This window comes from Astyanax mexicanus, chromosome 4, assembly GCF_023375975.1.
Source record: "Astyanax mexicanus isolate ESR-SI-001 chromosome 4, AstMex3_surface, whole genome shotgun sequence".
Lineage (NCBI taxonomy): Eukaryota > Metazoa > Chordata > Actinopteri > Characiformes > Acestrorhamphidae > Astyanax > Astyanax mexicanus.
Window position 1 is genome coordinate 8,894,973 of NC_064411.1, and position 12,772 is coordinate 8,907,744.

Sequence of the window (12,772 nt, forward strand, 5' to 3'; positions counted from 1 at the left end):
GATTCTTTTTTTCACAAACAATATCAAAACTACAGTTTGGTTTTGAACTGAACATAGGTATGCTGTTTATAAAAAACTATGATGGGTTAGTCTGGACTAGCTGACATTTTATATTATATAAACTGAAACCTTGTTAAATATTAGATAAATGTAGCATAAATTGCGCAATTTTTGTATTCTCACTTTTCACCAGCTATGTTTATTTACTTACATTTGTATGTTAATTGTTATGGAGGACCAAAACTGCCAATGTTACGCCCTCGCCAGGTTTCCCTCTGTTTCCCCGGTGTTTCCACTGTTATTTTCCATTACGTGTGTCTAATTTGTAACTCCGCCCCTTCCCAGGTGTTCTGTGTTTCATGTTTAGTATAAATAGTACTTGTTAATCTATGTTTGCTGTCGGTCTTTGCACCTTCCTCTGTCGTTTTGTCTCGCCACATTAGCTATTGTTTATTCACGGTTTCGTCACGCTCTGCTTGTTTCTTGTTTATTTCTAGTCACGTTTAGTTCTTGTTTGTTTCTTTGTTTATTTTGTATATATTTACGTATCATTCCTTTGTATATATTCCCTTACCTTGTTTTGTTATTATCTGTTTAGTTTAGCTTAGTTCTTTGTTGGTTTTCCCTGTTTGTTTATGTATATAGATATTTTCGTTATTCCCCTGTTTTGTTTACTTGTTTATTTGTTATTTAATAAAGTTATGTCTTACCCGTTTAAACGTCCGCCTCCCTCCTGCTCACTCGTTACAGAAAGACCGACCGCCATGGACGTTTATTCGGGAAACCCTTGGGTTGGATCCGGGCTGGCCATCCGTCATGCCCCCTTTGGGACCTCGGCGCAGGAAAATCCGAGGCCTCGAGGCCGGAGAAGGCCTCGGGCTGGGCGTTCTAAGAGGTCCCAAAAATCGGAGGATTTTCTTGGGGGGGGGCTAACGGTTGGGGCCATCGGCCTCGCTCCGAACCGCGAGGTAGGCAAGGCGGGCAGAAACGCGGACTGTGAGGACTATTTCTGGGATTACGTGGACCTCCTCGCAGCCGCGTCCAGTTCGGAGGACGAGTTCTACCCTCCGACGAGAGCCCGCTTGCCGCCGCTTGCGGAGGCTATCCTCCACCCGCCTCCCAGGGCGCGCTCCACCTCGTCGGCTCCGCAGCTAGCTTCTGAGGCTAACCAGCTAGCTCCTCCGGCGGCTGCAGCTCGAGGCTTCCCCACGGCTACGCGGCTAACGCAGCTAGCATCTCCAGCGGCTGCAGCTCCAGGCATCCCCACGGCTACGCGGCTAACGCAGCTAGCTTCTCCAGCGGCTACAGCTCCAGGCATCCCCACGGCTACGCGGCTAACGCAGTTAGCATCTCCTGCTTCCACGGGTCAAGTTTCTCTGGCTGCTACGGCGCCCGCATCTTCTACGGCTGCAGACCCAGCTTCCACGGCGGCCGCCGAGCAGCGCTTCCAGTCACCCGTAGCGGCAGCAGATCTTCGCTCCGGGGTTCCCATGACAACGGCGCTACACTGTACTGCTACTGCCACCCCGGAACCTGAATACGCTACGGTGAAATTAGGTCAAGTCTCCGTGCAGTCTTCAGCAGCCCGAGTCGTCACACAGACACCTACAGCCCAAGGGTCCAAGTCTGTTCATGTCAATGTTCCTGTGCCAGCGGTGCCCGCCACCACCAATGTTCCTGTGCCAGCGATGCCCGCCACCGCCAATGTTCCTGTGCCAGCGGTGCCCGCCACCGCCAATGTTCCTGTGCCAGCGGTGCCCACCGCCAATGTTTCTGTGCCAGCGGTGCCCACCGCCTATGTTCCTGTGCCAGCGGTGCCCACCGCCCATGCTACGATGCCAGTGGTGCCCACCGCCAATGTTCCTGTGCCAGCGGTGCCCACCGCCGATGCTACGATGCCAGCGGTGCCCACTGCTCCTGCTACGATGCCAGCGGTGCCAGACACCGTCCATGTTCCTGTGCCAGCGGTGCCCACCGTCCATGTTCCGATGCCAGCGGTGCCCACCGTCCATGTTCCTGTGCCAGCGGTGTCCACTGCCCATGTGCCGAAGCCAGCAGTGCCCACCGTCCATGTCCCTGTGCCAGCGGTGCCTACCGCTCCAGCGCCGACCACGCCGCCAGCCCCAGCTGCTCAAGTCGCCGCGCCGTCAGCTCCTGCTGCCCGAGATGCCGCACCGCCAGTGTCTACTGTCCGTGTCGCCGCACCGCCAGCTCCTGCTGACCGAGTCGCCGTGCCGCCAGCTCCAGCTGCCCGAGATGCCGCACCGCCAGCTCCTGCTGCCCGAGTCGCCGCACCGCCAGCTCCTGCTGCCCGAGACGCCGCACCGCCACCAGCTCCTGCTGCCCCAGTCGCCGCGCCTCCAGCTTCTGCTGCCCAAGCCGTCGCGTCGCCAGCGAGGCCCGTCACCACACCCATGCCAGTCCCTGCACCCAGGACTAAGTTTCGCCCCAAGCCCCGTGTGCCCAGGTCTGCCCCAAGGCCCCCGGATTCCAGCCCAAGAACTTTGCCCAGGCTGGCTCCACGAACTTCCCCTCAGACTTTAGCCAGTCCTGGGCATCCCCAAGTTGTTCTGGTCCCCATGTCACTTCCTGTTCTGGTTCCCGTGTCGGTCTATGTTCCGGTTCCTGTCCTGTCTGGTTTGTCTGTGCCTGTTCCTGTTACCGTTTTCGTGTCCGTTCCTGTTAATGTTTTTGTTCCCGTTCCCATGTCCAGTCCTGTCCAGTCACCAGTTATGTCTCATGTCCAGTCATCGTCCCCTGTCCAGTTCCCCGTCCAGTCTCCTGTTTCGCCCAATGTCCAGTCTTCAGTCACGTCCCCGGTTCAGTCTCCTTTCTATGTCCAGTCTCCTGTCACGTCTTCTGTCCAGTCTCCTGTGTTGCCTCATGTCAAGTCCCCGGTCTCGTCTTTTGTTTTTCCCGGCCTCTCCCCGCCGCAGGCCCCCGGGGTTCGTTTTTACGCGCCTCGGGAGCTGCGCGTTTAGGGAGGGGCTTCTGTTACGCCCTCGCCAGGTTTCCCTCTGTTTCCCCGGTGTTTCCACTGTTATTTTGCATTACGTGTGTCTAATTTGTAACTCCGCCCCTTCCCAGGTGTTCTGTGTTTCATGTTTAGTATAAATAGTACTTGTTAATCTATGTTTGCTGTCGGTCTTTGCACCTTCCTCTGTCGTTTTGTCTCGCCACGTTAGCTATTGTTTATTCACGGTTTCGTCACGCTCTGCTTATTTCTTGTTTATTTCTAGTCACGTTTAGTTCTTGTTTGTTTCTTTGTTTATTTTGTATATATTTACGTATCATTCCTTTGTATATATTCCCTTACCTTGTTTTGTTATTATCTGTTTAGTTTAGCTTAGTTCTTTGTTGGTTTTCCCTGTTTGTTTATGTATATAGATATTTTCGTATTCCCCTGTTTTGTTTACTTGTTTATTTGTTATTTAATAAAGTTATGTCTTACCCGTTTAAACGTCCGCCTCCCTCCTGCTCACTCGTTACAGCCAAAATTAAAAATAAATAAATAAATAAAAAACGTAAATTACTCAATAAAAGTAATATGGTGATTAAAATGGTAAAGAATAATTAGAATTAATATAAAAATAAATACATATCTATAAAAGTAAATATCTTAATTATTTGTTATTTATGGGTTTCTTAATATTAACATTGTTTACTTTTTATTTATTTATTTCTACATTTCCTTGTCCTTATATGATAATGAAGGGGCGTGTTTTACAAAAATCTTCTACGCTACCAAAGTTACCGCCAAAGGGGAAAGACATCAATCTAGGTTATCTAAAACAATCAACCAATAGAAATGCTAAGACACCGTGAAATCATTGCTGGACAGCCCCTTAATTATCATATAAGGAAAAGGTAAAACAGAAATAAATAAATTGGGAAATAAATAAATCAGGAAATAAATAAATTGGGAAATAAATAAATCAGGAAATAAATAAATTGGGAAAATAAATGAATACAGAAATACATAAATCGGGAAATTAATAAATACAAAAATAAATAAATCGGTAAATAAATGATTGCAGAAATAAATAGTTATGTAAATAAATAAACAAACTAATCAAAAGAGAAAATTAATCTTTATCATTTTAATCACTATATTACTTACTTATAAACTTATTTATTTTTTTATTTTTTTATTTTGGCAGTTTTGGTCCTCTTCAATTGTTTTGTTAATTTAGTAATTAAGTCCTATGCTTAACTAATAATTGTATTTTTTTATTTATTTTTAGAAGGTCCTGGGAAAACCCTTTTTTTTCTTGGAGAGGAAGATCACCAGTTGCCATCGACATCTAAAATTCTTCTAGACAGTGGACTCTATGTGGTTGCTGGACGAATGATAGGACACTCAATCCTGCATGGCGGCCCAGGATTGAGTAGTTTGAGTCCTTCAGTTTTTAGCTCTCTGATTGGCCAAGATGAAGAGCATGTATGCCTACAAGATTGTCCAGACACGGACCTCCGAGAAATAATTCAAGAGGTGTGTTTTAATAATGTAAGGTTGTCTGCAAGCAATTTTAGCATGTTTTTCATAATTAACTAACTGATTTGGTGAGTAATATCACATTTTTATTCAATTCACAGCTTGATGGAGATGATGACCTTAGCCAGAGCCAGACGTCAAAAATGAATGTTCTCTGCCTTAGCTGGGACTTGCCGTTTGTTAACACTGAGAATCGAAGGTGGCTTGCAGAGAAAGTGCTAGTGCATGCGCTAAGTGTTGGTCTTGAGAACAAAAGTTTGACACAAATTTAAAGAAAATAAAAAGCTATTTTTAACCTTTTGATGCACAACATATGTACCACCTGCTTTAATGCACATCATGGGTCAAACATGACCCGCATTCATTTTCTATGCAACTTCATGTATGAGTTCTATGATGTATCTTAGCAATAAATTAATTCATTAAAAAATGTAATGTGTTTCTCAATTAACTTATTTTGCACATGCTTATATTATTCTTACCTTTCTTACATTTTGAATCAAAAGCCCTCTTTGCATCACACCCCCTTTAATGCATGCACACATGGGTCAATAATGAACCACGTTCATTTTCAGTGTGTATTCATGTATGGATGAGTGTTTCTTTAGCTCAAATCTTCTTTTTTTTTTTTCTTCTTAATTTATGAAGAAGCTTTTGTTTTTCCACATCAGGTTTACACACACAGGTCAGACACAACCTACATTTACCATTTTACAACTCAGCTATAGCTCAAAACAGCTCCCCTCACACAGCTAACTCAGTACTGATTTCAATTGTTTTAACATAACATTAGAAAATATCTGTGTCATTTGTTACCCATGTTTGCATGAGAGGGGTAGTGATACAAAAGAGTATTTATTTTAAAAAGTAAGAAAAGAAAAAAATAATAATGATGAACTATACCCAAAAACAAGTTAGTTGAGGAATACCTTGAATTCTGATATAGAAAATAAAACTTGTCCGGGACACATTTGACCCATGTTGTGCATCAAAGGGATAAAACGCGTTACAATATGTATTGACTACAGGATTTGGCTAAATTCCATGCCTTTTGCTAGGTCCTTGGCCGTAGAAGAGAGCAACTCAGACAACTCAGAAGAGGCTTGAAAGACAGTGGACTGATGCCTTTACTAAAGGAAAGGCCTGATGCTCTGAATATCATTTTCCCTCAAGCATCCATAATTTTTTGTTACCCCAGAGGTACATTGTACACCGCACATTGTAGTACATATGTAACACATTGGACATTCTTCTTCAATGATTTCACTGTCTTTTTTGTTCTTTTTTTTAAAGATGATTCTTGATCGTATTGTATGGCCATCAGACTCTGACACTGAATATGATGACGGGCTTGACATTTCTACAAAGTGCAGTGTCACAGCCTATTTGCGGGAGTACATTGAGTCAGGTAAAATATTTATTCATTTTATTCTTTATTATTGTCATGTTTAAGCTAGTTTTTTTTCTTTTTTCTTTCCTTTTTTTACATACATACATACACATGTATGTATATGTGTGTATATATATATATATATATATATATATATATATATATATATATGTGTGTTAGGGCTGCACGATATTGGAAAAATTTCACACGCATTGTTTTGGTTTTCTGCGATATATATCGCGATATTACACAACGCAGGACCCATGACGTCACCAGCCCCGCCCCCACTCGCGTGTTTTAAACTAAATATAGACTATTTACTTTAAAACTTTGAATAGATTTTTAATAATCTGGCTGTTGGCTGAGATTTCTAAACCTGTTTCCCAAAAAAAAAGAGAAAGAGATGGCCATTACAGCCTAAAAAATGCCTTAACACTAATATAAAACACAAATTAGTAACTTGAAAGAGATTCATTTTTTTTAATAAAAAATATTAAAATTGCTTTTAATATTGGCTCAAAAATAAAACATTAAAGCAGATTTTTTATTACTGAACTATTTAACATGTAATATGTTTAATGTGTAAATCACTTATCAGTTAGTATAATGAAGCAAAATAAATTAAATGTGTGTAGAGCCACTCTAAAATATTACTAAACAGAACTAACTTTACACTGTTGCGTCGAGCTCTCAGGCTACGTTGTTACAGAAACTAAAACAGAGCTAGTCATTTTCCTTCTAATTTTAACATTTATTTTTAATGTACACGATGGAAAATGGGGAGAGATTGGACAGGCGAACATATGTATGTATATAAACCGAGCTACACTGAATAAGCATCACCCCCTCTTTCAAACACACACAGTGGATCAACACCAGCAGATGACATGTCTCTCCAAACCATCACTGATCATCAGTAAATTTTACATTTAATTGAAAGTAAATGAAGGGAGCAGAGTCTGGAGGAAGAGTGGAGAGACACACAGTCCAAACTGCTCGAGGTGTAGTGTGAAGTTTCCACCAATCAGTGATGGTTTGGAGAGACATGTCATCTGCTGGTGTTGATCCACTGTGTTTTATTATCAAGTCTAAAGTCAGTGCAGTTGTGTTTTCCCACAAAATCTTACAGCACTTCATGCTTCCCTCTGCTGACAACTTTTATGGAGATGCAGATTTCATTTTCCAGCAGGACTTGGCACACTGCCAAAATTATCAATTGGTCTTATATAATATTCAAATTTTCTGAGACATTGATTTTTGGGTTTTCATTGGCTGTAAGCAAAAATCAACAATAAAATAAATAAAGGCTTAAAATAGATCATTCTGTGTTTAATACATCTATATAATAGATGAGTTTCACATTTTGTAACTGAATTACTGAAATAGAGTAACTTTAATGTAAGTGTTGATTTTAATTTTAGGATTAACTGGGCAATGTTAGAGGCCAGATCATTAATAACATCTCTTTGATTATTGTCAGGTAATACATTTTTGAAAAAGCATGACTGAATTAAATGTCTTCACACCATTTCAGGTACATCGGATGAACTTCTGGAGCTCCTCAAATTCTGGGTTGGGTGGGCTGTTTTACCCCAGCACCTTTATGTGAAAGTTAAGAAGGTGTCCATGCCCACTGCAGTTACCTGTTTTGAAACCCTCAAAATTCCAGGACACTACTTGTCTTATCGGGAATTTAAGATGGATCTTGCAGCTGCAGTGTCCACCACCGACAGTGGATTTGGACTTGTTTAGTATAGCTTTTGTGCAGTTTTTTGCACTCAGAGTACACCTTGTACACAACTTTTTGTTTGTTGTTTTTCAAATTAGTTCTCCACATACCAATGGAGACTTAGAATTTAGAAGGTGATCACTACAGATACTGGTTATTTACTGTTTTTCTTCTCCAATTAAGGGTACCAAGATTTTTTCCTGCTTTTGTTGGAGTAACTGTCTCTGATGTTCACAGAAGGCTTTTTTTGGACCACCATCACCTCTTTACCAAACCAAAAGAATAAATGCTTAACCAAATAATAAATTATTGACGAATTGAAGAGGTGTTCTACTTCTTTTTAAAACACTGCTCTGAGGACTGGATTTCATCCAGCAACGAGAGCATTAGAGTGAGGTTGTTACCACTCCACCTTATCCTCAACACTGCTCTACAGCTCAATGTTGGAGCCCACCTCAGACATTAAGAAAGGTGCCAATAGATTGTCTGTCTGCTACAGAGGGTTGTACGTCTAGACAAGCTGTGTGTGCATTTGCACACCTGTCAGCAATGGGTGCAGCCAAATACATTAATTATAAGAGTTATATTTATAATACAAGTGTCAGATTTAGCCAATGTTCTATTGATTGCCTGTTGTGTTGTGCTGTTCTTGGGAGTAGTCTGGATTAGTGTTTAGAAAGTCTAGTGTTCATCCAGATGTCTTTAGAATAGAGAGAGTTTACATCAACTGTATACTTGACATAACATACACTGACTGAAGTTGTCTACAGTTTTATCTCAGAAAATGACTTTTATACAATATTCAGATGGATTAAAACAATACAAAAATACAACGTATTTGTAATGCTTAATTTATTTGGAAAGAAAAACAAAAGTGTGAGATGTGTGTGTGTAAGAAATTCTGTTGACAGAAACTGTGTAATATACAAACAAACTGTCAACAATCCACTGGTAAGTGTGCATATAGAAAAATCTGTCTTAAGAGATGCATGAAGACATTGGTCAACCAAACCAGTTAGTAAGTAACCCAAGGGCCTGAATGTAAGAAGCAACTCCATAGTCATCATTAGTTCTGTTCTGTTGAGGAAGTCTGCTCAACTCCTCTTGAGATAGCACCCTGGAAAGCTGCACCTCAGGAATGACCAGGGCTAAATCCCGATCACCAGGTGGGCCCCTCCAGTCTACACCATACAGTTCATCCACCTAGGTATAAGCAAAAATGATTTGATTATTTATTCTTCAAATGCTTGCACATACATGCCCATCTCAAGTGTTCCAAATGTACCTGTGGTGGATCTGGACTGGCTGGACTGTTGCTGTTTGTGTGCCACAACTGCTGAGGAGACTGGTTCCTCTCTGTTCTTAGGGGATGGTTGTTCCACCCTTCAACAAAAGAATCAAGGTGCTGCTGTAGTCTGGGAAGAAACACCCAGTGTAGGGCAAAAATGTGCAAGTCATTGTCTGGAGACAGGATGCCCTCACTCTCTAAACTCCTGAAAAGTGTGTGGAACAGATCTGTTACACAGAGGTAAACATCCCTCCAAAGGCGCTCAATTCTGTAAGATATAAAGAAATAAATATATTTTTAATTAAAATATTACTATACAACAATTTTATAATTATTATATACTATTACTAATGCAACAGCTCTGTATGTAAATATAAGTACTACTCTAATGTATTTTATGTATACTTGTGAAGCAAAAGTAAAAAGTTATTTAACCTCATAACAGGCCTTGGCCATGCATGCATGTTTCTCTGCAGTAAAATAACTTATTTACATTCTGAAAACTTAATTTCAGATCAGTATCTGAGGAATCAAACCCAATTCTGCATGTTTGAAAATATACAAAAAAGCTAAACAATCGTTACAGAACAAAAGGCTTATAGGAAATTAATCATTTGATTTGTATTCAGGAAATATTTATTTTAAAATGAAATTTAGGAAAGAGGCAATTTGACAATTGCAGATTTACTTTCATATTTTCAGTTATAACTTCTTATCAAACATGAAACCTTTATATGTAATGCTTTAATAAAAATTCTACAGATGCAGGTGTGTGATATCAGGAATAACATTTATTTTAAAAAATGCCTGCCTGTTAAGGGGTTAATTTCTATTACTTTGATAACTTTATAAAATAAACATTCATGACTGCAGCCATACAGGAATCCTTAAGAGAATATGTATTCAAAATATTGTTAAAACAAGATATATGCTAGCAGTCTGTAAATTGAAGCTAAAAAACAGCAAGTGTGACCATGTTAAGGCCAAGTGAATTATAGGAGTTGGAGCAAGGCCTGATAGTGGGTGCAGATGGGTAGGTCATTCCATTTAATAATGTCACGTGTGTACCAATGTCATAGAAGGCTTTTAAGGTTGCAACAGTATGAGATTTACAAGGTACAATAAAATTCTCCAACAATATCTGTACTTTATCCACTTTTGGTGCTATCATGATACCCTTTTAAACAGTACAGTGTGAACCTGAATACAAACGTGTGTTTAATGACAGTGTGTGGTATGTGTTTGCAGTACCTTTGATTGTGCACGCTTCTCCCAGCAATGTGTGAACTGCGGTTCATTCCCCTGGTACTAATCATAAAGGAAGCAACGTCTCTGTTCTCCCCTCCCTTGTCACTACGTACTCGTGACGGGATGCCATATTTCTGTGTTGCCTGCCAGAAGTGTTTGTAAACAGTGTCTGCACGATTGTTGGCAGAAGCTTGCAGGTAGACCACCAGTCTGCTGAAGCCATCAATAGCTCCATGTATGACAATACGCCACCTGTGCATATACAAGCAGACAAAACCACTGAATCTACCTTTAACATGAAGAACAATGCTGACACTATTCTGCCAGTTGCAAAAAATAGCTTTAAAAAGAATTGTTTGTTGCATTACCTTATGAGCCTGTGGTTCCCATTGATATGCCAAAGGCAATTTGGAGCAGGAACATTGTACACTCTCCTTCTAACAGTATGTAGACAGAGTGTACGCTCAAGCAATCCTTGAGGGTCTGTGCGCAGCATTGACTGTTTCAGTCTGTGCTCTGGAAGGGGTGGAAACACTGAAAAGTTATCTCTTATTTCTAAAGGTGGTCTCTAACAATATCTATCTCCAATCTTAAATGCATGCAGTTAATATTGTACTCATGTACAAACTGTCTTTACATGTAAACACATTTTATTGTTTTATCCTATATGTGAAGGCAACAGGTAATCAAGACAGTTTTGTTATTGGTAAATATATACTCAACATATAAATATACCCCATTCACTTCAAATTGACATGAAAAACATATTTTGACTTTTTACCTGTCATATTAACAAGGTTTATGTATTCATAGGCATAAAGTAAGACGTGTCTTTGGAGAGGAAAAAATATTCAGAGGAGGTAGTGGATAAGATACTAAGATACTGACTAAAAATGATGTATTAAGTAAAGAAATAAAAATGATGCATGTGTCTTCAAACGTACACGTAAAGCATAATAATTGAACAGTATACTTTGCTTATGTAAATTAATAAAGATTATCTAATTGTGATTAATTTCAATACCCCACCTTATTTAAATTAGTATGACACTGGTAGGCTGAGAATATAATATTCAAAAGTGGAAACAGGAATAAGTGTGAATACAAATATGATGAATAAATTAAAATATAAAGAAAACAGTTGATCATTTAAAATAACAAAATTAAATTAATGTTAAATGTGTTTTATGGGATATTCTTCATCTAAATTTTAACAGAAATTTGCCTTTTTTAAACCTTATTTTTATACTGAGGAAATTATGAAAATACATAAAATACATAAAAATCAGTTTAAGGATTGTAAAACAAGGAAAAGCTTCTTTAAAGGCCTGAAGAGTGTGACAAGAGTTAAAAGGCATGTAAACAACAAACAAACTGTATACAGAAATGAAACCTCTATTAGCCTTGGACAGATAAACGATATTATCCATGTCCATGCCATGTGATGTGGCATTCCATTATTTAAGCATTGAAATTGTACAAGCAATATATATATATATATATATATATATATATATATATATATATATATATATATATATATATATATAATGAAAACTATTATTTTTAACACAACAAAAAATGCACAAGGATGACGTTTTAATTAAGAGTTATAAATAATGGGGCAAATAAGTTCATTTGCAAAAACAGGTGCTATTCTTCCAACATAATCTTTATCGTTTTTTTTTTTCAAATTAAGTCACACACAGCATGCAGGAAACTGAGGCAGCAGGAAAGAGAGTTAATTTAATTAATAGAAATTAATTCAGAAATAAATAACAAAAAATATTAATTGACGACCAATTAACGAAAACGAAAAAGAGACTAAAAAATAAAACATGAATACCTGAAAACCAGAACTATGACGAAATGTACCGCTATTATACTTTTCGTCAACGAATAAAAAACAAAACGAAAATGCCAAACACCAAGGAAAGGGGGAAACAATTTGTAACACATTTAATTATTGGTCAGTGATCGGACATCTGCTCTACATGGTGTACGTACCCGCAACCTACGGAGCTTTTAATTTAAAGGCGCGGAGCTGCGGCCGCGGACAAACGCTTATCTGCGCATCGGGTCGGGCTCGGGCAGAGAATCAGCTTAAATACAGGTTGCGTGCTGTTGTGGCTAATTATTGTCCTAGCTCCTATATGTCAAATAATTAGCCACAACAGCACGCAAAGTGTAAAGTGTAAATAAAAAATTGAGACAGATTCAAATAGTCACAACAGTGTGTTATAAAATAAGTAAAGTCTCTTCTTCAGAAACAAAAAAAATCAAGCTAAATAAATTAAAATTAACAATTGAATTTTGTCAGTATTTAAACAATTTTTAGAGAAATTAAAAATGGCAGGAGTAAAACAGTTTAAAGATATTCACAGTATCAGATGCACTGATATTATTATTACTGGTTAGTCAGGATAATTAAAGGACTGTACTTCTCTTTATATATAAGTAAGATTTATTGTAAACGAATAAATAAAACAACTGTGATTTAGTATCTAAAATAATGGAATTATAACAAAGCATCTCTTTCTCCTTCACCACAAAAAGCCATTAAAACGAAAGATAATTCCGCTCAGAAATCATAAGTGCGGCTGATGAGACGCGTTTCTCCGC

The 12,772-nt window shown here is 39.1% G+C and overlaps 3 protein-coding genes across 4 annotated transcripts in view; 1 reads left to right on the forward strand and 2 right to left on the reverse strand.

The window, feature by feature from the left end:
- Positions 1-12,772, forward strand: part of LOC111196357 (zinc finger protein 271-like) — a 460,288-nt gene that overhangs the window by 95,354 nt on the left and 352,162 nt on the right. The gene's annotated exons all lie outside the window — the stretch shown is intronic.
- The window catches only part of LOC125801235 (zinc finger protein 239-like), a 213,748-nt gene that overhangs the window by 82,471 nt on the left and 118,505 nt on the right, over positions 1-12,772 (reverse strand). The window lies entirely within an intron of this gene.
- Positions 8,503-10,411, reverse strand: LOC125801505 (uncharacterized). Of its 2 annotated transcripts, none has more exons than XM_049478297.1 (3): positions 10,154-10,411; positions 8,900-9,107; positions 8,503-8,817 (listed from the first exon to the last, which is right to left on the reverse strand). In XM_049478297.1, the coding sequence occupies exons 1-3, from the start codon at positions 10,408-10,410 to the stop codon at positions 8,617-8,619; spliced, it is 666 nt and encodes a 221-aa protein (XP_049334254.1). In that variant the 5' UTR covers position 10,411; the 3' UTR covers positions 8,503-8,616. The 2 variants fall into 2 exon arrangements, with proteins under 2 accessions (XP_049334254.1, XP_049334253.1); XM_049478296.1 differs by having other exon boundaries at positions 8,900-9,170.